Source organism: Rhinoraja longicauda, chromosome 21 (assembly GCF_053455715.1).
Source record: "Rhinoraja longicauda isolate Sanriku21f chromosome 21, sRhiLon1.1, whole genome shotgun sequence".
Classification (NCBI taxonomy): Eukaryota; Metazoa; Chordata; class Chondrichthyes; order Rajiformes; family Arhynchobatidae; genus Rhinoraja; species Rhinoraja longicauda.
Genome location: NC_135973.1, coordinates 1,286,654 through 1,313,515, shown reverse-complemented (window position 1 = coordinate 1,313,515; position 26,862 = coordinate 1,286,654). Strand labels below are relative to the sequence as shown.

At 48.4% G+C, this 26,862-nt stretch overlaps 1 protein-coding gene across 3 annotated transcripts in view; it reads left to right on the top strand.

The window, feature by feature from the left end:
* Positions 1 to 24,203, top strand: part of abat (4-aminobutyrate aminotransferase) — a 94,051-nt gene extending 69,848 nt beyond the window's left edge. For all 3 annotated transcript variants that reach the window (XM_078417582.1, XM_078417579.1, XM_078417580.1), the window contains exons 6-16: positions 1 to 50; positions 5,533 to 5,613; positions 6,262 to 6,354; positions 8,969 to 9,031; positions 10,274 to 10,337; positions 13,190 to 13,338; positions 14,441 to 14,578; positions 17,329 to 17,496; positions 18,556 to 18,702; positions 21,113 to 21,224; positions 23,442 to 24,203. In XM_078417582.1, the coding sequence (XP_078273708.1) occupies positions 1 to 50; positions 5,533 to 5,613; positions 6,262 to 6,354; positions 8,969 to 9,031; positions 10,274 to 10,337; positions 13,190 to 13,338; positions 14,441 to 14,578; positions 17,329 to 17,496; positions 18,556 to 18,702; positions 21,113 to 21,224; positions 23,442 to 23,557 (1,181 nt within the window). In that variant the 3' untranslated portion in view covers positions 23,558 to 24,203. The remainder of the gene's footprint in view (positions 51 to 5,532; positions 5,614 to 6,261; positions 6,355 to 8,968; positions 9,032 to 10,273; positions 10,338 to 13,189; positions 13,339 to 14,440; positions 14,579 to 17,328; positions 17,497 to 18,555; positions 18,703 to 21,112; positions 21,225 to 23,441) is intronic.
* Positions 24,204 to 26,862: the final 2,659 nt, after the last annotated feature.

Sequence of the window (26,862 nt, the reverse complement as noted above, 5' to 3'; positions counted from 1 at the left end):
GTTACAACCATCCCGCACTCATTAAAGTGCTGCAGAATCCTCATAATGTGGTATGTACTTGTTTCTTTACCTGCCCCATTTACTTTATGCACCCTCTTGGATGTGGTACATCAGCACCAGCCAAATGGTTGTGCAGTCAGCTACAATGTCCCTGCCAGCCCAGCCCACAGCTCATACGCTCATGGGCGGCACTGTGGCGCAGCGGTAGAGTTGCTGCCTTACAGCGAATGCAGCGCCAGAGACCCTTGGGTCTCGACCCGAAACGTCACCCATTCCGTCTCTCCTGAGATGCTGCCTGACCTGCTGAGTTACTCCAGCATTTTGTGAAATAAATACCGACTATGGGTGCTGTCGGTACGGTGTTTGTACGTTCTCCCCGTGACCTGCGTGGGTTTTCTCCGAGATCTTCGGTTTCCTCCCACACTCCAAAGACGTGCAGGTTTGTAGGTTAATTGGCTTGGTAAATGTAAAAATTATCCCTAGTGGGTGTAGGATAGTGTTAGTGTGCGGGGATCGCTGGTCGGCGCGGACCCGGTGGGCTGAAAGGGCCTGTTTCCGCGCTGTATCTCTAAACTAACCTAAACTAAACTAAATAAGCACCACATTGAGAATGCCCACAGGTGTATGGTCTGTCATTGTAGCTGACATCTCCTCAAAGCCCCACCTCAAGAGTCAAGAGTGTTTTATTGTCGTGTGTCCCAGATAGAGCAATGACATTCTTACTTGCAGCAGCACAACAGACAATAGACAATAGGTGCAAGAGGAGGCCATTCGGCCCTTTGAGCCAGCACCGCCATTCAATGTGATCATGGCTGATCATTCTCAATCAGTACCCCGTTCCTGCCTTCTCCCCATACCCCCTGACTCCGCTATCCTTAAGAGCTCTATCTAGCTTTCTCATGAAAGCATTCAGAGAATTGGCCTCCACTGCCTTCTGAGGCAGAGAATTCCACAGATTCACAACTCTCTGACTGAAAAAGTTTTTCCTCATCTCCGTTCTAAATGGCCTACCCCTTATTCTTAAACTGTGGCCCCTTGTTCTGGACTTCCCCCAACATTGGGAACATGTTTCCTGCCTCTAACGTGTCCAACCCCTTAATAATCTTATACGTTTCAATAAGATCTCCACTCATCCTTCTAAATTCCAGTGTATACAAGCCTAGTCGCTCCAGTCTTTCAACATATGACAGTCCCACCATTCCGGGAATTAACCTAGTAAACCTACGCTGCACGCCCTCAATAGCAAGAATATCCTTCCTCAAATTTGGAGACCAAAACTGCACACAGTACTCCAGGTGCGGTCTCACTAGGGCCCTGTACAACTGCAGAATATGTAAAAATAGTACACTGTAAGCAATATAATAAACAAGAGATAACAAAAGTTCAGTGTGTGCATCAAAGGTTTCAAAGGTCTTTTATTGTCACGTGTACCAATTAAGATATGCAAATTACCATACAGCCATACGAGAAAAAAGCAACAAGACACACAACTACATAAAAGTTAACATAAACATCCAGCACAGCCGATTACCCACATTCCTTACTGTGATGGAAGGCAAAAAAGTCCAATCTTTTTGTTCTCCCACAGTTGGGGCGGTCGAAACTCCCGCGTCGGGGCGATCGAAACTACCGCGTCGGGGCGATCGAAACTCCCGTGTCGGGGCGATTGAAACTCCCGCGTCGGGGCGATCGAAACTCCCGTGTCGGGGCGATCAAAACTCCTGCAGCTTGGAGTTCCCGAAGTCGGTCTCTAACCAGAGACCGCAAGCTCCACGATGTTAAAGTCTGCAGGCACCCATGGTTGGAGCTCAGAGGTCGATCCCTGGCAAAGGGACCGCCGGCTCCGCAATGTTAAAGTCCCGTAGGCTTAAAAGTCGGTCTCCAGCAAATGCCGCCAACTCCTCGATGTTAGGCCGCAGTGCGGACGGAGACACGATACGGAAACAAATCGCATCTCCGTCGAGGTAAGAGATTAGAAAAAGTTTCCCCCAACTTCCCCCACATAAAATAAGCTAAAGAACACTAAAAACTTACATTTAACGCATACTATTAGAACGCAAAGACGGAAGGGACATGCAGCCATTGCTGGCGCCACCCGGTGGCTATATACAATACAATACAATACAATACAATATATCTTTATTGTCATTGTACCCAGGGGTACAACGAGATTGGGAATGCGCCTCCCATACGATGCAATAATTTAGGTAATTTAGACAGCAGCAACCCAACGAAACGAACAGTTGTAACAGTTTTGGACAGGGTAAAGTGCAAGTTGATCTATGCGTTGTGGCCATCCGGCTCAGCAGGACCGGTTCATAGCAGCTATGGCCCTGGGGATGAAGCTGTTCCTGAGTCTGGAGGTGCGGGCATAGAAGGCCTTGTATCGTCTGCCCGATGGAAGGAGTTCGAACAGACTGTTGCAGGGGTGTGAAGAGTCTTTGTGGATGCTGGTGGCTTTTCTGAGGCATCGTGTATTGTAGATGCCCTCCAAGTCTGGTAGCTGTGTTCCGATGGCCCTCTGAGCTCTATGGACTACCCGCTGTAGAGCTTTCCTTTCTGCCTCCGTGCAGCTGAGGTACCACACAGGGATTCCATGCGTTAGGATGCTGTATATATACACATACTCACAAATACACAAATACACTCATATGATCTATATATATATATGTGTATTTGTGAGTAGGTGCATGTATACACGCACACATACGTATACATAAACCAAACAAACCATAATAGTGCAATAATAACAACAATAGTCTATGTAGTTCACAGCTTATTTGAGGTGGCAGTGTTTAATAGCCGAATGGCGGTGGGGAAGAAGAACCGTGTGTGTGTGTGTGTGTGTGTGTGTGTGTGTGTGTGTGTGTACACCTGAGATTCAGAGCAAGCTCTCTGCAATGAATCAGCATTTCCCAATGTTTTGTATTTGAATTAAAGCAATATTTTCTTTTGTTTTAAATTAGTTTGGAAACATTAATATTTTTCTGTGTGTTTGTGCTGTAAGGCAATAAATGTTCTGAGTTAATTTGTGAGAATTCTGTTTGCATTAATTCAGAAGTTTAAAAAAAGGTCTCTTTTTCTACCCCAGAGGTTGTAGTGGGACTGGTGTCATTGGTCACTCTGGTGGTCACTAGTCATTATAGTAGTCACTGTGTTGGTCCCTGGTCACTCTGGTGGTCACTGGTCACTCTGGTGGTCACTGGTCACTCTGGTGGTCACTGGTCACTATGTAGTGGGACTGGTGTCATTGGTCACAAATATGAATCCATTACAAAGTTCAAGAACAGTTACAAAACAATATGAATCATCTCAGAGCAAATAAATTGTCAAGCTAAAGTTACTTTACACTTATCTTGAACCTTGAGTGAAGCAGGGATTGGAGTGCTGTACGCGATGTTCTCTATTTGATGAAAATACACTCGAGAATTTACAAACCAATGCACAGAGCTGATTTTGTAACGAAGAAGATACTCTTATCAGGAAAGACTGAACAAGTTGGTCTGGTTTCTTCACAAATGAGAAGGTTGAGAAGGTTGATAACAGAGGTCTCTGAAGTTGGAGACCAGACACGAAGATAATGGGAGAGAAACAAGGCTGTGTTAATCCAATGATGAATTCAAGAGAAACGTCCTTGTGTGGATAAGGATGTGGAATGTGTTTCTATAAGTCGTGGAAGAGCACAGGGAAAACTAGATAAGGGAAAACTAGATAACGATGTGGAAGAAAGCAGTGTGGAACATTTTTGAGAGCAGGATGGAAATTAGTGGTGAAGCTGATGAAGCCAGTGAGTTCTGCATGGGTGCAGGAGGTAGCACCAATGCAGTCGTCAATGTAGCGGAGGTAGAGTTTGGGGATAGGGCCAGACAACAGGGATTGTCTGAAGAAGGGTCTCAACCCAAAAAGTCAACCGTTCCTTCTCTCCCGAGATGCTGCTTGACCCGCTGAGTTACTCCAGCACTCTGTGTCTACCTTGGAAGAAACCAATGATGGATTTGCTGATACTTTTAGATGAAAGTTTAATGGAATGATGCAGGACTGGGCAGCAACAAACTGTTTTTATGCTGGGAATTCAATGAAACTCTATGGTTTGTGTGTGACACAATTGTTCATATTGACGAGGAACTTTGAAAAAGTAAATGGGGCCTAAAGTATTCTCTGGTTGGTTGGTTGGTTGGTTGGTTAGTTAGTGACTAGTTATTTAAAAATTGGCAATGCACTTATTGGGAAGTTCTTCAGATGCTGTGTGGAAGGTCATCGGTCAAAGTGAAGCACAAAAGAGTTATGGCCGGTGACAAAAAGCTTCATCAAAGTGGCAGGTTTTGGGAAATAGAGTCAGGTTTGGGTAAATGATTCAAGTGGAGAGACACGGGTGGGGGGTCTACCAGACAGCATTTGTAAATGATTCAAGTCGAGAGACACGGGTGGGGGGTCTACCAGACAGCATTTGTAAAACCAGAAACACAATTGGGGGAGGACAGTGAGGGACTTCATTTCTTACGCAGACGGGTTTTAAGACGTGCAGCCACATCCGAGGCAGTCTGAAGAAGGGTCTCGACCTGAACCGTCACCCATTCCTTCTCTCCAGAAATGCTGCCTGTCCCGCTGAGTTACGCCAGCCTTTTGTGTCTATCTTCGGTTTAAACCGGCATCTGCAGTCCCTTCCTGCATACTAGGTATTTGAGTATGCCTTGAGTCTGTGAAAGACGCTGTATAAATGCAAGCCCTTGTTTCTTTAACTGTTTTCACGTCGTTTCCTTTACAACGATTTCCCCTTGTTGAACTTCAAGTGTGTTGGTTTGGGCTGCGTTACTCTGACAGGGGGAATGACACTTCAGGTGTGTTGGTTTGGGCTGTGTTACTCTAGCAGTAGAATGACACTTCAGGTGTGTTGGTTTGGGCTGCGTTACTCTGACAGGGGGAATGACACTTCAGGTGTGTTGGTTTGGGCTGCGTTACTCTGACAGGGGGAATGACACTTCAGGTGCGTTGGTTTGGGCTGTGTTACTCTGACAGGGGATAATGACACTTCAGGTGTGTTGGTTTGGGCTGTGTTACTCTGACAGGGGGAATGACACTTCAGGTGCGTTGGTTTGGGCTGTGTTACTCTGACAGGGGATAATGACACCAGGTGTGTTGGTTTGGGCTGTGTTACTCTGACAGGGGGAATGACACTTCAGGTGTGTTGGTTTGGGCTGCGTTACTCTGACGGAGGAATGACACTTCAGGTGTCCTTCCTTTATCCCGCCCCTCTGACATCAGTCTGAAGAAGGGTCTCGACCCGAAACGTCACCCATTCCTTCTCTCCTGAGATGCTGCCTGACCTGCTGAGTTACTCCAGCATTTTGTGAATAAAGACACTTCAGGTGTGTTGGTTTGGGGCTGTGTTACTCTGACGGGGGAATGACACTTCAGGTGTGTTGGTTTGGGCTGTGTTACTCTGACAGGGAATAATGACACCTCAGGTGTGTTGGTTTGGGCTGCGTTACTCTGACAGGGGGAATGACTCCTTCATGTTGTGTTTCCTCACAGAGCACCTTCATCAACAGGCCTGCCCTGGGGTGCATGCCCCCTGAGGATTTCGTCCAGAGACTGTCTGAGTCGCTGCTTTCTGTGAGTCGGGCCGTGAGCGAGCTGTTAGGCTGAGGGTGGGAGAGTACAGGGACGTGGGCGATTTCAAACCACTTGATTGGGTGTTTCTTTAGCTTACAGTTCAATATCCCATTGTGAATGCAGAGTCATAAGGAATAGGAGTAGAATTAGGCCATTTGGCCCATCAAGTCTACTCCGCCATTCAATCATGGCTGATCTATCTCTCCCTCCTAACCCCATTCTCCTGCCTTCTCCCCATAACCTCTGACACCCGCAATAATCAAGAATCTATCTATCTCTGACAAAAATATCCACTGACTTGGCCTCCACAGCCGTCTGTGGCAAAGAATTCCACAGATTCACCACCCTCTGACTAAAGAAATTCCTCCTCATCTCCTTCCTAAAAGAATGTCCTTTAATTCTGAGGCTGTGACCTCTAGTCCTAGACTCTCCCACTAGTGGAAACATCCTCTCCACATCCACTCTGTCCAAGCCTAGAGTCTATGATGGTCGCAAGATCCATTAAATCTTAATCTAACCAGTCTGAAGAAGGGTCCCGACCCCAAACGCCACCCATTCCTTCTCTCCAGAGATGCTGCCTGTTCCGCTGAGTTACTCCAGCTTTTTGTGTCTATCTCCAGCCAATTCTTGACTTTCTTCCTTCATCAGGTAGCTCCTAAAGGCTTGAGGCAAGTGCAGACAATGGCCTGTGGCTCCTGTTCCAACGAGAACGCATTCAAAGCAGCTTGCATCTGGTACCGAGTAAGTATAACCTTGTTCCCCACCATCATGCAGCCTTGAAACGTTGTGTTTAAACACAGATCGTAAATACACCAATCAGCCAAAACATTATGACCACTGACAGGTGAAGTTAATAACATTGATTATCTTGTTACAATGGCACCTGTCAAGGGGTGGGATATATTAGGCAGCAAGTCAACAGTCAGTTCTTGAAGTAGACGTGTTGGATGCAGGAGAAATGGGCAGGAGTAAAGACCTGAGCGACTTTGACAAGGGCCAAATTGTTCTGGCCAGATGACTGGGTCAGAGCATCTGTGAAACGGCAAGGCTTGTGGGGTGCTCCCGGTCAGCAGTGGTGAGTACCTACCGACAGTGGTCCGAGGAGGGACAAACCACAAGCCGGCGACAGACAGGGTGTTGGGCGCCTAAGGCTCATCGATGCGCGAGGGCAACGAAGGCTATCCCGTCTGGTCCGAACCAACAGAAGGTCGACTGTGGCACAAGTCACAGAAAATGTTAATGGTGGTCACGGGAGGAATGTGTCACAATACACAGTGCATCACACCCTGCTGCGTATGGGGCTGCACACGGAGGGCCAGCAGCATATTAGGCAGGTGGGCATAATGTGTTGGCTCATCAGGTCATAATGTTTTGGCTGATGGGTGTACATGAGTGTTTGTGGTGCATTGTGAAATTAGAAGGAACTTTCGCACTAATTCTGGTGTGTGATAGAGTCCCAGAGCTGTGCAGCAGAGAGACTGACCTTTCAGTCAACCAAGTTGGCATCCTTGGCATGTCCCCTCGATCTTCACTTGGCCCCCTAAGCCCCTCGTACCCACGTATTTGTCCAAATGCCTTTTGAAAATTGTACCCGAGATTCAATAATTTGAGAATTATACAATGAAAACATAACGGCAATAAAGGCCCATGCTTGATGGGTCTTGCAAGTTGCTGGATGGTTTATTGAACGGGTTTCCTGATGAGCAAGAAGAGCCGTTCACCCAAGAGCCCGTGTTGAGTGAGTGCTGCCCCCACATGGACAGGTGAAGCCAAAGGCCCAATGCTGAGACCATCCTGAACGTGGGCAGTGAGACTCTGTCCCAGTCTATGTCTGTGTGTCTGTAGCTGGTGATGTCTCTGTCAGATCAGCCCACAGAACCATCGAGCAAAGCCACACCCCGTCAAAGCTGAAATGGTTCTCAATATTCCTGCATTTTAGAGATACAGCATGGAAACAGGCCCTTCAGCCCACCGAGTCTGCACCGACCAGCGATCCCCAGTACACTAGCACTATCCTGCACACTGGGGACAATTTACAATTTTACAGAAACCAATTAACCTACAAACCCGCACGTCTTTGGAGTGTGGGAGGAAACCGGAGCACCCGGTCACGGGGAGAACGTGCAAACTCCGTACAGACAGCGCCCGTAGTCAGGATGGAACCCGGGTCTCTGGCGCTGTGAGGCAGCAGCTCTACCCGCTGCGCCACCGTGCCGCCCCGCTTGGAAGCTTCAAAAATCATTTAAAATGAAATAAGCTGTTTTGTTAAAGTGCTTTTAATAAATATTTAAAATAAAATGCACCTAAAATCACCTTGGAATCATTCCGAACATTGCAGCAAGGGGAATGTGGGACTGGAGGATGGGAGATGAGTGTACAGAGGAGAGGAAAGGAGCAGGGTGGAGGGGCTTGGGGGCGGTGCTGGGGGAAATGTGTGCTGACCAGGCTGGGGGGGTCAGGGAAAAGGAAGGGGGTGCGATTGTGGCAGAGAGGCTATGAAACTGGAGAATTCAATGTTCATACCGTTGGGTTATAAGCTAGCCAAGTGGAATATGAAGTGCTGGTCCTCCAGTTTGTATGTGGTCTCTCTCTGGCAATGGAGGAGGCCCAGGACAGGATGGTTGGTGTGGGAAGCATCTTCAGGTGTAGTTGGTAACAACACATCGTCCAACCCCAGCAGGAGTTACACAGTCGGGTAACCTCCTCAGTCAAAGTGTCAGCCTAGGAAGCTGCTCTACTTGGTGAAAGATCTGTCACCACTAGGGTCGCCAACTGTCCCGTATTAGCTGGGACAGCCCGTATTTTGGGCTAAATTGTTTTGTCCCGTATGGGACCGCCCTTGTCCCGTATTAGGCCCAGGGGGCGCTGTAGGCCCAGGGGGCGCTGTAGGCCCGGACACTGTAGGCCCGGACGCTGTAGGCCCGGACGCTGTAGGCCCGGACGCTGTAGGCCCGGATGCTGTAGACCCGGATGCTGTAGGCCTAGGGGGCGCTGTAGGCCCGGATGCTGTAGGCCCGGACACTGTAGGCCCGGACGCTGTAGGCCCGGACGCTGTAGGACCGGACGCTGTAGGCCCGGACGCTGTAGGCCTGGAGGCCCGGGCGCCGCCTAATGAAGGTTGCGTATAGGGTTTCCAACTTCCTCACTCTCAAATACGGGACAAGGTGACGTCACCGCCCCACGCCCCACGTGACCTCACCCAGCCAGCGGCCACCTGCTCCCGCTCCACCAATGGCGGCCGCCACCTTGGGCGGTGACGTCACCTTGCCCGTATTTGGGAGTGAGGACGTTGGCACCCCTCGTCACCACTGGTTATTTGACTAAATCAGCTGTCTGCTCCTCTCCTTCTGTTTAGAACAAAGAACGAGGAGATGTGATGCATACGAAGGAAGAGTTGGAATCATGCATGATCAACCAGGTAAAACCACTAAACTCTGACCACCGCTATCACGTGCAACTCCTTCAAACATTGTAACCAGCACCTGTATAAATGTCTTTCTGTTGTGTTGTGTTACATTCCATCAGTTGGAAATTTAGGTAAACAGATAATTTGTCCCATCTGTACAACAATCTAAACTGAGCCGGGAATGCCCCTGCTTATTCTGATAGGACTTTGCGTGTTTTTCTCTTCTGTTTGTATGTTTCTCATTTCGAGTAGCTGTGTTTAAGAGAGTCATAGAGTGATACAGTGTGGAAACAGGCCCTTCGACCCAACTTGCCCACACCGGCCTACATGTCCCAGCTACACTAGTCCCGCCTGCCCGCATTTGGTCCATATCCCTCCCAACCTGTCCTATCCATGTACCTGCCTAACTGGTTCTTAAACGTTGAGATAGTCCCAGCCTCAACTACCTCCTCTGGCAGCTTGTTCCATGCACCCAACACCCTCTGTGTGAAAAAGTTACCCCTCAGATTCCTATGAAATCTTTTTCCCCTCACCCACTCTGGGCCAGAGACTCTGCATCTACCTGATCTATGCCTCTCATTTCATTTTGAGTATCTTGTGAGCAGATCTTGTTTCTGATATTGGAGACACAAGAACTGCAGGCTCTGATGTCTTGAGCAAAAGACAAAGTGCTGGAGGAACTTAGCTGGTCAGGCAGCATGTTTGGAGAGAATGGAGAGACAATGTTTCAGGTCGGGACCTCTCAACAGACTGGAAACTTGCTCAGTTCCTCCAGTACTTTGTGTTTTGTTCCTGTTTCTGATAAACTGTACGGTTAACTATCAAGGCCACTGAGATTTTGCAACAGAAATTTTGGAAAAGTAATTCAGAAGAAATAGACAAAAAGTGCCGAAGAAACTCTGCAAGTCAGGCAGGATCTCTGGAGAAAAAGGATAAGTTGTAAAGAAGGGTCCTGACCCAAAACGTCACTTATCCTTTTTCTCCAGAGATGTTGCCTGACCTGCTGAGTTACTCCAGCACTTTGTGTCTGTCTTTAGTATGAACCGGCATCTGCGGTTTTTTGTTTCGACAAAGCAATTCACAAACTACATCTTGCTCAAAATTGATGAGCTGCTGGATTCTCATGGTGCAGGTTGTATAAGGAATGCAGAGGGGATTTGAAGGGAGGTGTACCAGTGAAACTGTGTGTATGTATTTAGACTTGATGTGAAACAGTGTCACCTGGTGGTGTCTGACTGTTGCCTCTGTCTTTAGGCTCCCGGAAGCCCCGACATTACCATTCTCTCCTTCATGGGCGGATTTCACGGACGGACGTTTGGTAAGGAACAAATTCCACAATTTAAAAAAATATATATATATAAAAATAAACTATGAATAAGTGAAGATAGACACAAAAAGCTGGAGTAACTCAGTGGGACAGGCAGCATCTCTGGAGAGAAAGAATGGGTGACGTTTTAGGTAGAGACCCTTCTTCAGACTCAATAATTATGAATAAGTGAATGTATTTGGCTTCAAGCCCGTACAAGAATGTGCTTAACTCTGTCATTTGTGGGGGACTCATTAAATAATTGTAACAATCTGGCCTGTGAGGTTAATGCTCATCAGAAGATAAATTAGAGGACTGTCACTTCGAACCAGGGGCCCAGCAAACGTAGGAACGGAGTAGGCAAAATCATTAGGAAATAAATGTAAGGATTATTAGAAAGATAAGCAAGAACTAATGGGAGAAACAAGGAACTGCAGGTGCTGGTCTACAACAAAAGACACAGAGTGCTGGAGTAACTCAGCAGGTCAGGCAGCATCTCTGGGGAACATGGATAGGTGACGTTTCACAGAGTGCTGGAGTAACTCAGCGGGTCAGGCAGCATCTGTGGAGAACATGGATAGGTGATATTTTGGGCTGGGTCCCTATTTCAGGAAAGTAGTTGAGTGTTTTGGTAAAGATGTTAAGGAGGTTTGAGGAGGGAATGTTTCTGGGTGATTACTTGCTCTTCTTTGGCTCATTGTGAGGTGGATTTGTCTTGTGGAATTTGAGGAAATCATCAATCCAACAATAATAATATTCTAACAATAAAAATGTTAACATTATTCTAACATGATGAAAAATTTAGATTCACAGAGTGATACAGCGTGGAAACAGGCCCTTCGGCCCAACTTGCTCACACCAGCCAACATGTCCCAGCTACACTAGTCCCACCTGTCCGCGTTTGGCCCATATCCCTCCAAACCTGTCCTATCCATGTACCTGTCCAACTGTTTCTTAAACGTTGGGATTGTCCCAGCCTCAACTACCTCCTCTGGCAGCTTTGGCCACACCCACCACCCTCTGTGTGGAAAACCTGCCCCTCAGATTCCTATTAAATCCTTTCCCCTTCACCTTGAACCTACAGCATGTCCTCTGGTCCTCGATTCAACTGCTCTGGGCAAGAGACTCTGTGCATCTACCCCATCTATTCCTCTCATGATTTATTCCAAAAATCTAATTATTTGATTGTATTGAGCATGTGGACAAACCAAATATCTTCACTGTGGATTTCATCATCTGTAATATGTGAGGAATATTTAAGTTATTTAACGTTACTGCGCTCCCTGATTCTGGCGTTAGGTTTTCATGGATTTATTTATAACTAGACCAAGTGGACCCGTTGGGCCCAAACCTCTCTTGCATTGGTGCAGCACCCTCTCCCCCCCCCTCCCCTCTACCCCCCTCCCCTCTACCCCCCTCCCCTCTACCCCCCTCCCCTCTACTCCCTCCCCTCTACCCCCCTCCCCTCCCCTCCTCTCTACCCCCTCCCCTCTACCCCCCTCCCCTCTACCCCCCTCCCCTCTACTCCCCCCTCCCCTCTACCCCCCCTCCCCTCTACCCCCTCCCCTCTACCCCCTCCCCTCTACCCCCCTCCCCTCCCCTCTACCCCCCTCCCCTCTACCCCCTCCCCTCTACCCCCCTCCCCTCTACTCCCTCCCCTCTACTCCCCCCTCCCCTCTACCCCCTCCCCTCTACCCCCTCCCCTCTACCCCCCTCCCCTCCCCTCTACCCCCCTCCCCTCCCCTCTACCCCCCTCCCCTCCCCTCCCCTCTACCCCCCTCCCCTCTACCCCCCTCCCCTCTACCCCCCTCCCCTCTACTCCCTCCCCTCTACCCCCCTCCCCTCTACTCCCTCCCCTCTACCCCCCTCCCCTCCCCTCTACCCCCCTCCCCTCTACCTCCCTCCCCTATACCCTCCTCCCCTATACCCTCCTCCCCTCTACTCCCCTCTACCCCCCTCCCCTCTACCCCCCTCCCCTCTACCCCCTCCCCCCCTCCCCTCTACCCCCCTCCCCCCTCCCCCCTCCCCTCTACCCCCCTCCCCTCTACCCCCCTCCCCTCTACCCCTCTACCCCCTCCCCTCTACCCCACTCCCCTCTACCCCCTCCCCCCTCCACCCCTATCCCCTCTACCCCCTCCCCTCTACCCCCTCCCCTCTACCCCCCTCCCCCCCTCCCCTCCTCCCCTCTACCCCCCTCCCCCCCTCCCCTCTACCCCCCTCCCCTCTACCCCCCTCCCCTCTACCCCTCTACCCCTCTACCCCCCTCCCCTCTACCCCCCTCCCCTCTACCCCCCTCCCCTCTACCCCCCTCCCCTCCACCCCCCTCCCCTCTACCCCCCTCCCCTCCCCTCTACCCCCCTCCCCTCTACCCCCCTCCCCTCTACCCCCCTCCCCTCTACCCCCCTCCCCTCTACCCCCCCTCTCCTCTACCCCCCTCCCCTCTACTCCCTCCCCTCTACCCCCTCCCCTCTACCCCCCTCCTACAACCCACCCCTCTCCCCCTCCTCTTCCCCCCACTCCTCTCCCCCCTCCTCCCCTCCCCCCCCCCCCCACTCCATCCCCCTCAACCCCTCAACCCCCCTTATCCTCCTTCCTCCCTTCCCCCCCTCCCTCCCTCCCCCCCCCCCCCCCCCTAGGAGATACATTTAAACTTTAAAATGTGAATAACTTTAAAAATATAACACTGATTTCAATGAAACTTCTCCCATTAGCACCAAAGGGATGACGGTGAGTAAGGTGGGGCTAAAATTGTCGCGCTATCGTGTACGGTTTTGGCGGTAGTTCAGGGACAAACAAACAAACAAGAGTTTTAGTGTATAGATGTGGAAATGAAGTTGGTGTGGCCCTCGTTTCCCGCCCTGCAGGTTGCCTGACAGCAACACATTCCAAGGCTGTCCACAAGCTCGATATTCCTGCCTTTGACTGGCCCACTGCTCCTTTCCCAATGCTGAAGTATCCTTTGGACGAGTTTGTGCGGGAGAATTCAGAAGAGGAGGCGAGGTGCCTGGAGGAGGTCAGTCTCACACTTCACACTTGCACTTTCACTCATTTGGATGGAACCTGTCCTAGGGCTGCACGGTGGCACAGCGGAAGTTTAGTGTAGTTCAGTTTAGAGATACAGCGCGGAAATAGGCCCTTTCAGCCCACCGGGTCCGCGCCGACCAGCGATCCCCACACACTAACACTATCCTACACCACTAGAGACAATTTTTACATTTACCAAGCCAATTAACCTACAGACCTGTCTGTCTTTGGAGTGTGGGAGAAAACTGAAGATCTCGGAGAAAACCCACGCAGGTCACGGGGAGAACGTGCAAACTCCGTACAGTCAGCATCCATAGTCGGGATCAAACCCGGGTCTCCGGCGCTGCATTCGCTGTAAGGCAGCAACTCTACCGCTGCGCCACCGTGACCTGTAGAGTTGCTGCCTTCCAGTGCCAGAGACCCGGGCAAACATCCAGTGAATTGGCCTCCACATATCCTCTACATATTTAGCATTTACTATCCACTGATCCACACAACTGCCTTTAAATTAGTTTTTAGTTTCATTTCTCACATTACACTACACTATTAGAAAAGCTTATTTGATGCCAGTCCCTCTGTGATTGAAGGTCACGTCATCAGCTCCTACAATCCTCCTGTGCATTTAAATAGATTTTCAAATTGTCAGTAGAAAAAACGCATAAAATGCCGATGATTGTTACTCTGAGTGTCCTGGCAAATGGAGATTAGGGGAGTTTGTGAATAGCCTTGGGAATTACTGTTACAACACTCCAGACTGCAAGACAATAATCGCCAAAAGTATAAATAACAAGGCTGATGTAGACAGAGGGTTTCAAGTTATAGTGTTATCCCAAGGATCAGCCTTGAATGATGTAACTGGCAGTTGTTGTAACATTGAAACATAGCAAATAGGTGCAAGAGGAGGCCATTTGGCCCTTCATTGTGATCATGGCTGATCGTCCGCATGGACAGTTGCCCAGGATGGTTGCATATTGACCTCGATAATCTCGAATTAAAAGTCACATTGTTAACTAGGCCACTTAACCTGAACTTTGCTCATGAATGAAGAAAGCAAAGCTTGCAACGGCTCTCCTGTCCTCTTGCCCACTCAGGTGGAAGATTTGATAGTAAAATTCAGAAAGAAGGGAAGAAACGTGGCTGCAATAATCATTGAGCCGATCCAGTCTGAGGGCGGAGACAACCATGCGTCAGATGACTTCTTCCGCAAGCTGCGTAATGTTGCCAAGAAGGTAGGTTCCTCTCAGCAACTCCTACCTGGTAAAACTCTGCCCATCTGAGAGTTTGGCAACTTCATAACTAGCTTGGAAAATGTACTTGACCTCCAGCTCGGAGAACAAGAGGACAAAGGGAACCCCGATGTCTGGGCGTGCACCTGGCCCTGCCCCAGTCATGCCCCATATCTCAGGAATACTGCACTATGTACACGGGCCTTGTAGCATACCGCACCATGTACACTATGTACACTATGTACACGGGCCTTGTAGCTTACTGCACTATGTACACGGGCCTGTAGCATACCACACCATGTACACTATGTACACAGGCCTTGTAGTTTACCACACCATGTACACTATGTACACTATGTACACGGGCCTTGTAGCTTACCACACCATGTACACTATGTACACGGGCCTTGTAGCTTACCGCACCATGTACACTATGTACACGGGCCTTGTAGCTTACCACACCATGTACACTATGTACACGGGCCTTGTAGCTTACCGCACCATGTACACTATGTACACTATGTACACGGGCCTTGTAGCTTACCACACCATGTACACTATGTACACGGGCCTTGTAGATTTAGATTTAGATTTAGAGATTAACACGGACAGGGCTCATGATGAGAGAGCTCAGTGTTGACAACGATCACCTCGGGCAATGATCATTCCTGGGATGGTTCTTGTAAACCTCCTCTGGACCCTCTCCAGAGCCAGCACCTCCTCTGGACCCTCTCCAGACCCAGCACATCCTCTGGACCCTCTCCAGAGCCAGCACCTCCTCTGGACCCTCTCCAGAGCCGGCACCTCCTCTGGACCCTCTCCAGACCCAGCACATCCTCTGGACCCTCTCCAGTGCCAGCACATCCTCTGGACCCTCTCCAGACCCAGCACATCCTCTGGACCCTCTCCAGACCCAGCACATCCTCTGGACCCTCTCCAGACCCAGCACCTCCTCTGGACCCTCTCCAGAGCCGGCACATCCTCTGGACCCTCTCCAGAGCCGGCACATCCTCTGGACCCTCTCCAGAGCCGGCACCTCCTCTGGACCCTCTCCAGACCCAGCACATCCTCTGGACCCTCTCCAGAGCCAGCACCTCCTCTGGACCCTCTCCAGACCCAGCACCTCCTCTGGACCCTCTCCAGAGCCAGCACATCCTTCCTCAGATATGGTGCCCAAAATTGCTCACAATATTCCAAATGCGGCCTGACCAGTGCCCTGTAGAGCCTCAGCATTACATTACATCCCTGTTTTTGTAGCCCTCATTACAAGCCCTCTCGAAATAAATGCTAGCATTGCATTTGCTTTCCTTACTGCTGATTCAACTTGCAGATTAACTTGTTGGGAATCCTGCACCATAACCAGCAAGCCCCATTGCACCTCAGATTTCTGGATTCTCTCCCCATTTAGAAAATAATCTACGGCAGCTAAACTGCTCCAGCTGCCCATTCACGTGGCCAACCGTTTCCTTGACACACAAGGGACTTCCTCCTAAAGAAAGAGGAACCACATAAATTACGCATTGTGCATTTTTGATACTTGTTATGCACGAGAAAGATTGGAAAATATGGATTCTTCACTTGGGTAGGACGGGTAGATGAAAGGAATCATCAGGCAACAGAACCATCCGACCACAACCAGAGAGCAGGCCTCAACCTCCATCTGCCTCATTGGTGACATTTGGCTATCATTGATTGGACTTTGAAGATAGACACACAATGCAGGAGTAACTCAGGGGGTCAGGCAGCACCTCGGGAGAGAAGGAATGGGTGACGTTTCGGGTCAAGACCCTTTTCAGACTGAAGAAGGGTCACGACACGAAACGTCACCCATTCTTTCTCTCCCGGGATGCTGCCTGACCCGCTGAGTTACTCCAGCATTGGGTGTCTACCTTCCATTTTAACCAGCATCTGCAGTTTTTTTCCTATACATTTGATCGGATTTACTGGCTTTACCTTGCACTAAACGTTACCCCCTTATCATGTGTCTGTTCACTGTGATTGGCTCGATTGTAATCGTGTGCTGTCTTTCCACTGACTGGTTAGCACGCAACAAAAGCTTTACACTGTACCTCGCTCGGTACACGGGACAATCAACTAAACTCAACTGGAACTGAACTAAACTGAATAGACACAGAGTGCTGGAGTAACTCAGCGGCTCAGGCAGCATCTCTGGAGAAAAGGAATGGGTGACGTTTCAGGTCGAGACCCTTCTTCAGGTGATGAAACGTCACCTATTCCTTCTCTCCAGAGATGCTGTCTGAGCCGCTGAGTTACTCCAGCACTCTGTGTCTATCTTCAGTGTAAACCAGCATCTGCAGTTCCTTCCTACACAGAATAGTTATTTACACTGATGATAGATTTATTTCACTTTGCTGTCTCCCATTTTGTTTCCTGCTATTTGAGCTGTCTCCTGTAGAGATGGTTGTAACTTCACCGATCTCGCATTGTGTTTACCATTGCCTCAAGCGTTTGACATCCTGCCTTGTTGTCCCTCTCCCTCCTCTCCCTCCTCTCCCTCCTCTCCCTCCCCTCCCTCCTCTCCCTCCCCTCCCTCCTCTCCCTCCCCTCCCTCCTCTCCCTCCCCTCCCTCCTCTCCCTCCCCTCCCTCCTCTCCCTCCCCTCCTCTCCCTCCCCTCCTCTCCCTCCCCTCCTCTCCCTCCCCTCCCTCCTCTCCCTCCCCTCCCTCCTCTCCCTCCCCTCCCTCCTCTCCCTCCCCTCCCTCCCCTCCCTGCCGCATGTGGCCATGACCCCAGCACGGGTGTGCGTTCCTGTGCGACGAGGTGCAGACGGGTGGTGGCGGCACGGGCAAGTTCTGGGCCCACGAGCACTGGGGACTGGATGACCCAGCGGACATCGTCACCTTCAGTAAGAAGCTGTTGTCTGGCGGCTACTTCTACAAGGATGAACTGAGGCCCGATATGGTGAGTGTCCGTGATAAAGCCACATCTTCCTTCCACATCGAGGGCGGTCACGGGGGCACAGCGGTAGAGTCGTTGCCTTACAGCGCTTGCAGCGCCGGAGACCCGGGTTCCATCCCGACTACGGGTGCCGTCTGTACGGAGTTTGTACGTTCCCCCCGTGACCTTTCCCCGTGGGTTTTCTCCGAGATCTTCGGTTTCCTCCCACACTCATAAGATGATAAGATCATAAGTGATAGATGTAGAATCAACCCATCAAGTCCACTCCACCATTCAATCATGGCTGATCTATCTCTCCCTCCTAACCTCTCTCTCCTGTCTTTTCGCCCAGCCCCTGGCACCCGTACTAATTAAGAATCTATACTGTATCTCTGCCTTAAATATATCTATTGACTTGGCCTCCACAGCCTTCTTTTGCGACGAATTCCACAGATTCACCACCCTCTGACTAAAGAAACTCTTCCTCATCTCCTTCCTAAAAGAAAGTCCTTGAATTCTATGGCTGTGATCTCTAGTCCTAGACTCTCCCACCAGTGGAAACATCCTCTCCACATCCATTCTATCCAAGCCCAAAACATACAGGTTTGTAGGTTAATTGGCTTGGGTTTATATACTTGGTATAAGTGTAAACTGTCCCTAGTGTGTAGGATAGTGCTCGCGTGCGGGGATCGCTGGTTGGCGAGGACTCGGTGGGCCGAATGGCCTGTCCATGTTCTCCACAGATGCTGCCTGACCCGCTGAGTTACTCCAGCACTCTGTGAAACGTCACCTATCCATGTTCCCCAGAGATGCTGCCTGACCCGCTGAGTTACTCCAACACTCTGTGAAACGTCACCTATCCATGTTCTTCACAGATGCTGCCTGACCCACTGAGTTACTCCAGCACTGTGAAACGTCACCTATCCATGTTCCCCACAGATGCTGCCTGACCCGCTGAGTTACTCCAGCACTCTGTGAAACGTCACCTATCCATGTTCCCCACAGATGCTGCCTGAGCCGCTGAGTTACTCCAGCACTCTGTGTCCTTTGAACCTTTTGTGTTGATGCACTGTGTTGTTCCAGCCCTACAGGATTTTCAACACGTGGTTGGGAGATCCTTCAAAAAATCTGATGTTTTCTGAAGTACTCAATGTCATTCGGGCAGAAAAGCTTCTGGATAACGTCAATGAAAGTGGAAAGATTCTAATGAAGGGACTGAAGGATCTGCAGGTAACCAACATCATCTGATCCAAACTGCAAAATAAATCATTATTTTGCATTTCCTTAAGGGGTAATGAAATGTAAAACAATTACTTTATTTTACAGTTGCTTAGCCTATTGTAATTTTCCATTTACATTCAGTTCTTAATACATTTAAATTCATTGTGCGTTTATCACTTGCTGTATTTGGATATATTTTTTAATAAGACAATAGACAGTAGGTGCAGGAGTAGGCCATTCGGCCCTTCGAGCCAGCACCACCATTCAATGTGATCATGGCTGATCATAAGTGTTATTACATTTCATCATTAAACAAATGTAATTGCTAAAGTGGAGCGGGTGGGGGGAGGGGGGGTAAATCATGGGAACACCAGCACTCTGTGGCCTAGTGAGGTGAGGTGACATGGTGAGGAGTTCAAGACTGATGGTCATTTTGGATTGACAACATTACTGAAGAACGTCACCGATTCATGTTCTCCACAGATGCTGCCTGATCCCCCCGTTGAGTTACTCCAGCACTTTTGTGTCTTTTTTGTTGTTGTAAACCAGCACCTGCAGATCTTTGTTTTAGACAATAGGTGCAGGAGGAGGCCATTCGGCCCTTCGAGCCAGCACCGCCATTCCATGTGATCATGGCTGATCATTCTCAATCAGTACCCCGTTCCTGCCTTCTCCCCATACCCCCTGACTCCGCTATCCTTAAGAGCTCTATCTAGTTCTCTCTTGAATGCATTCAGAGAATTGGCCTCCACTGCCTTCTGAGGCAGAGAATTCCACAGATTCACAACTCTCTGACTGAAAAAGTTTTTCCTCATCTCCGTTCTAAATGGCCTTCCCCTTTATTCCTAAACTGTGGCCCCTTGTTCTAGACTCCCCAAACATTGGGAACATGTTTCCTGCCTAATGTGTCCAAACCCTAAATAATCTTATACGTTTCGATAAGATCCCCTCTCATCTTTCTAAATTCCAGTGTATACAAGCCTAGTCGCTCCAGTCTTTCAACATATGACAGTCCCTACTTTACTACTGATATGTTTGCTGGACAAGGTTACATTGCAAATGTAACCAACCGCCTGAGACTAATTGCCATAATCTTCCAGTATTAGCAAATCCCATCAACTTTGTAGTTGGTGTTCAGCCAGCTGTAGGTGGAGTTGGCTGACAGGGCACTGTATACGTTATTCCCTTATCATGCATCTGTACACTGTGAATGGCACGATTGTAATCACGTGCTGTCTTTCCACTGACTGGATAGCACGCAACAAAAGCTTCTCAGTGTACCTCGGTACACGTGACAATAAACTAAACTGAATCAACACGGTATTGTTGCAAGCGGCAATGAGCAGATACCAGTGATGGCAGGAGGATAGGGTTACCAACTGTCCTGTATTAGCCGGGACAGCCCGCATTTTGGGGTAAATTGGTTTGTTCCGTACGGGACCGCCCTTGTCCCCTATTGGGCTCAAGGCTCGGACAGTGTGGTAGGAAAAAACTGCAGATGCTGGTTAAAGTCTGTGCCTACCTTAGGGACAGTGTAGGTGCGGTGCGGACAGTGTGGGTGCGGACAGTGTGGGTGCGGACAGTGTGGGTGTGGACAGTGTGGGTTTGGACAGTGTGGGTGTGGACAGTGTGGGTGTGGACAGTGTGGGTGTGGACAGTGTGGGTGTGGACAGTGTGGGTGTGGACAGTGTGGGTGTGGACAGTGTGGGTGCGGTGTGGACAGTGTGGGTGTGGACAGTGTGGGTGCGGACAGTGTGGGTGTGGACAGTGTGGGTGCGGTGTGGACAGTGTGGGTGCGGTGTGGCCAGTGTAGGCCCAGAGGCCCCGGTGCCGCCTAACGGAGGTTGCCTGGCAACCCGCCTCCCGGGTAGACACACAAAGCTAGAGTAACTCAGCGGGTCAGGCAGCATCTCTGGAGAGAAGGAATGGGTGACCTAATTGTGTCTGCCTTCGATTTAAACCTTCCTATACAACCCGCCTCCCGGCCCGAAGGCCGCCATTGGTGGAGCGGGAGCACGTGGCCGCTGGCTGGGTGAGGTCATGTGGGGCGCGGGGCCGTGACGTCACCTTGTCCCGTATGTGGGAGTGGGGATGTTGGCAACCCAAGTTGAGTCCCTATTGCAGGAGAGGATGATTGCAGGATATCAAATCAAAGTTAGATTTTCAGAAATCTAAAGATAGATTATGCCCCCGCACCTTGAGTTTTATGTGTGGCCTTTGAGAATCAAGTAGGGTTATTTCAGTATAAGATTTTTGAATGAGATCATGAGGAGAGTCAGATCACGGGCATCCTTTTTTGATGATTTCTTAATCATGTAACCAAGAATTATCTTCAGACTAGAGCTTTACAATCTCTGGTTCCCTTTGGGATTTGCGTGAAATGATTGGTCTTGGATTTCAACGCTGTTGCTCTGTGCAGATTCTGTATCCTCACATCCTGAGCAGAGCCAGAGGAAGAGGAACCTTCTGCTCCATCGATGCGCCCAATGAAACCGTACGCAATCAACTTGTCTTGAAGATGAGAAACAAAGGTAAGGACAGTTACCAAGGACTCCATCTAACGCTTTGGAATTGGAGCCCATTGGGTTTTGCTGGGCTTCGGGAACTGAGGCGTAACATTATTCACATCTGCAAATAATTTGGACCATCATATAGTTAGAGGTTGTGAGCGAGTCTGTAGTTCGTGGGACCAAATGTCTTTTGCTCTAGGGTCATAGATGTAAAGATTTTCTCGGAGTAAAATCTTGTATTAGAGATTGTAATATGATGTGTAAAAGGGGTGGATACATCACAATGATGTGAAGAACAGCATAGTGTATTACTGGGAAGTATGAGCTGGGACTTTGCAAGACTTTGAGTACAACATTCTCAGGTGATGCCAGAGATTACAGCTTTTAAATGTGTATTAAATATAAGTACTTTTGATTGAGGCATTAAGCCTTTACTTCAAGCAATGGGGCAGTTATTCCCCAGTCCTGGCCAATGTTTCCCCTTTGTTGTTTTCAAAAGGCTGCTCTGACTTTCCAACTCTGGGCTGGATTGGGTAGTTTATAGTTTAGTTTAGTTTAGTTTGGAGAGGTAGCACGGAGACAGGCCCTTCGGCCCACCGTGCCCGCGCCGACCAGCGATCCCCGCACACTAACACTATCCTACACACACTAGGGACAATTTTTACATTTACCAAGTCAATTAACCTACATACCTGTACGTCTTTGGAATGTGGGAGGAAACCGAAGATTTTGGAGAAAACCCACACAGGTCACGGGGAGAACGTGCAAACTTCGTACAGACAGCGCCCGTAGTCAGGATCAAACCTGGGTGTCCGGCGCTGCATTCGCTGTAAGGCAGCAACTCTACCGCTGCGCCACCGTGCCGCCCACATTGGTACACTGCGACGTTGGGCAACCCTGACCCAAACGGGCAGGTAGAATCAGCATGAATGATGTAGGTGCCCACAGCAAGTTCACGTTCAATGTCATATGCACAGGTAGGGTGAAGTACAGGTACAATGACAGATACAGCTAGCAGCAGCAGGCACATGGACTCAGGCAAACCTACATTATTCATTATACATGAATCATACATCAAATTCTAATTGAAAAAAGACTGGCATTTATGTGCAAGAAAAGGGTTTAGTGCAAAAGCAGTAGTAGAAAATAAAAAATCCCACGTGTACAGTAGTGCAAGAGTGGTGTGTAGTGTTGCGTTGTTGAGGGAGGATTAGGGTGTGATGGTTGCAGGAAGGTATCTGTTCCTGACCCTGGTGGTGTGGGACCCGAGGCTTCTGTACCTCCTGCCCAACGGTAGCAGTGAGAAGCGGGCACGGCCCGGATGGTGGGGATCGTGATGATAGATGCCGCCTTCTGGAGGCAGCGCCTGGTGTAGATACCTTGATGGAGGGGAGAGCTATGCCCATGATCACCATCACGGGGCGCTTGCTGAATGCATTAAAGAAGGCAAACGCAATGCATTTATGTCAAGAGGACTTGTATACAAAAACAGGGATGTAATGCTGAGGCTCTATAAGGAGCAGGCTGCATTTGGAATATTGTGAGCAATTTTGGACACCACATCTGAGGAAGGATGTGCTGGCTCTGGAGAGGGTCCAGAGGAGGTTTACAAGAATGATCCCAGGAATGAGTAAGTTAACCTATGATGAGTGTTTGTCGGCACTGGGCCTGTATTCGTTGGAATTGAGAAGGATGAGGGCGGACCTCATTGAAACGTGAAAGGCTTGGATAGAGTGGATGTGGAGAAGATGTTTCCAATAGTGGGAGAGTCTAGGACTAGAGGTCATAGCTTTAGAATTAAAGGGCGTTCCTTTAGGAACGAGATAAGAAGGAATTTCTTTTGTCAGAGGGTGGTGAATCTGTGGACTTCTTTGCCACAGAAGGCTGTGGAGACCAAGTCAGTGGATATTTTTAAGGCAGAGATAGATTCTCGATTAGTACGGGCATTAGGGGTTATGGAGAGAAGGCAGGAGAATGGGGTTAGGAGGGATAATCAGCCATGATTGAATGGCGGAGTAAACTTGATGGGCCGAATGGCCTCATTATGCTCCTATCCCTTATGACCTTATGAATGATACTTTCAGGAACGGAGCAGAACAAGGAAAATACAACCGTGCTACACTTTTGTTGCTCCAAAAAGCTTACAAAATGCCAGTTTCTTTACTTAAATTAGACAAGTAAGCAATTGATAAAGGACTGTTATTCCATGCACCTGACCACTGGCTCTTCTTCCGTTAGGTATTGTACTCGGTGGCTGTGGAGAAAAGTCCATTCGATTCCGCCCAACCTTAGTGTTCAGGCCACATCATGCACATCTCTTCCTGAATGTTTTCAATGATGTTCTGGGTGCCTAGAAGTGAAAAGATGATGGAATGGGCGTGCGCACAAAAGGGCAGACAACCCACAACTCAACTAATTGCTATCAAACAGTCTGACAAATTGCACATCCACTTACTCAACATTTCTATCCACCATGTACGCCAGTATTTTAGAAATCAATAGTTTGACCTCTAAAGATATTTCAGTGTAATTTGTGTAACATTCAGCATCCACTACTGTGAAAATACAACTAATTATGTGTCAAAGGTAGTGATTATTTTCCATTGTCAGATGTCCTGGTTGTAAGTGTGTAAATTGAACACCAATCCATTCGTGTAACACCAGTTTCACACTTAATCTGGTCAATGTTTTTGTAATTTTTACTGATATTTTGTATCAGAGAAAGATATCAATCAAACAGTATTCATAATGAACCATGGCTAATTGTCCTCTGTTATAAACTGTTACACATGCTCCCTGGTGAATTAATGGTGGATTATGTCAAAATAATTTCTATATAATTGCCATATTTCGTGTACTTGCTGTCAAATAATCTAAAAGTCTAGTTGCTTGAGTAAAATGTGTCTTAATCGTGGCCAGCCAGCCAGCCAAACATAGAATTTGTGATACAGTTTTATTCTTCACTGTGTATATCTTCAAATAAATTTTAATTTCTTCAAATGTTATATATTATTGAGAAAGATGATCTACGATTGTACTCGTTTGAAACTAATAGAGTACATTTGTTTCTGCTGTTTGTTTTATACAGAGCTCATGGAAGGGGGGATGAGAACAAATATATTTCCCTGTGTTAAACAATGTATTGACTGTGTGGTTGGGTGCACTTTTTTTAACAAGTAATAGTTGCACACTTGATGTCACGCCATGATAGAGCAGATGTTTCCTTTTTAGTTTAGACAAACAGCGTGGATACAGGCCCTTCGGCCCACCGAGTCTACACCGACCAGCGATCCCGTATTGAATGTGTACTTTGGTCTTGCAGTTGAGTGCCAGTGATAGGGTGATATTGGATGTCCTTGGGTCATGGGAGCATCAAAGGTGAGACAGAAAGGTTGTTGAACACTGGGCACTGAGAGAGTTCAGACGTACACTCCAAGCCTCTCATTAGACAGAGTCGTGTGTGTTTTATTGTCATAAGTCCTGAAAAAGGACAATGACATTCTTTCTTGCAGCAGGAGCAACACAACAGGTGGTAAACGCAGTACCCAACAGACAATTATACAGCCCTATGCCTTTCACATTTCAGGATAAAACCAGTAAAGGTAGAAGTTCACCTGCAAGATTGTCTGTTCAACACTTTGAACAACTGTGATTAACAAAGGAGGTCGGAACAGGAGGGGATTCAATAAATGTCCATCTTGGAATGCTGAGATCTGGATGCAAATCCTCAATCTGATTTAAAGACTCCAGATGTCAGATGTCTTGCAGAAGTTTTTGACTAAAGGTTTTCTCAAGACAAAAGTCTTGCTCTATCGAGCCTGTTTTAGGCACCAACTAAACAACTATTACTTGGAAATGGAGTCCACAAACTTCTGACAAGAAGTCACGGCACACAGCCCTGTAAAAGGGGAGTGTGTGTGATGGAACCAACCTGTGAGGCTGCCACGTTCCAGACATTCTCGACCCGAAACATCACCCAATCCTTCTCCCGAGATGCTGCCCGACCCGCTGAGTAACTCCAGCATTTTGTATCTACCTTCGATTTAAACCAGCATCTGCAGTTTTTTTCTTACACTTGTTCAGTTAGGATTGCTCAAGCATCTTAGATGATTTTCTGTAATTGGTGTGCAAGGACATACACTCTCCTGCACACCTAACTTTTCGCAACAAACATTCTGCCCATCACCTACTGACTCGCTTAGATTCCAAGCCTGATCACACCTTGAGCACTATTCTCATTCAGATTTCATGCCTTTCCTCGTGTCTATGATCTCCAGATCAACATTCTTCTGCTTCTACCTCCACCTGTAGCAGCCTTGAGATATATAATTACATAGATACATAGAAAATAGTTGCAGGAGGAGGCCATTCGGCCCTTCGAGCCAGCACCCCATTCATTGTGATCATGGCTGATCGTCCCCAATCAATACCCCGTGACTGCCTTCTCCCCATATCCCTTGATTCCATTAACCCCTAGAACTATTATTTTCCTTAATCCCCTTGCCTCTCAACATTTTGTTCCTTGTTTAAGGTGATCTTTAAAACACATTTCTTTGACCATGTTACCACCCATCAAGGTTTGAGCCCAAGTTTTCTTTGATGATGTCATCACTCACTTTGAAAGGTGTTATCTTGCACAATGTGCAGAGAGGTTCTGCTGCAGTTGTACAGGGCATTGGTGAGACCACACCTGGAGTATTGCGTACAGTTTTGGTCTCCTAATCTGAGGAAAGACATTCTTGCTATAGAGGGAATACAGAGAAGGTTCACCAGATTGATTCCTGGGATTGCAGGACTTTCATATGAAGAAAGACTGGATAGACTCGGCTTGTACTCGCTGGGATTTAGAAGATTGAGGGGGGATCTTATAGAAACTTACAAAATTCTTAAGGGGTTGGACAGGCTAGATGCAGGAAGATTGTTCCCGATGTTGGGGAAGTCCAGAACAAGGGGTCACAGTTTAAGGATAAGGGGGAAGTCTTTTAGGACCGAGATGAGAACGTTTTTTTTCACACAGAGAATGGTGAATCTGTGGAATTCTCTGCCACAGAAGGTAGTTGAGGCCAGTTCATTGGCTATATTTAAGAGGGAGTTAGATGTGGCCCTTGTGGCTAAAGGGATCAGGGGGTATGGAGAGAAGGCAGGTACCGGATACTGAGTTGGATGATCAGCCATGATCATATTGAATGGCCTACTCCTGCACCTATTTTCTATGTTTCTATGTGTAATAACACTATTGTCCAAAGTTGTCCTTTGTCACGATATATTAGGGTGCCCATATTTTACTATTATTACTAAATCTTTTGGATTCCAGGGGAAACAGAGGGTATGAATCAGGTAAGAGTGGAGTTGATCACGTGTGATTTATTGAAAGGCAGTGCAGCCACTCTTGGCTGTATTGGTCTTGTGTTCGACAAGGTCCCACATTGGAGATTAGTGTGCAAAATTAGAGCACATGGTATTGGGAGTAGGGTACTGACATGGATAGAAAATTGGTTGACAGACAGAAAGCAAAGAGTGGGGATCAATGGGTCCCTTTCAGAATGGCAGGCAGTGACTAGTGGGGTACCACAAGGCTCGGTGCTGGGACCGCAGCTATACATTAATGACTTGGATGAAGGGATTAAAAGCAACATTAGCAAATTTGCAGATGACACAA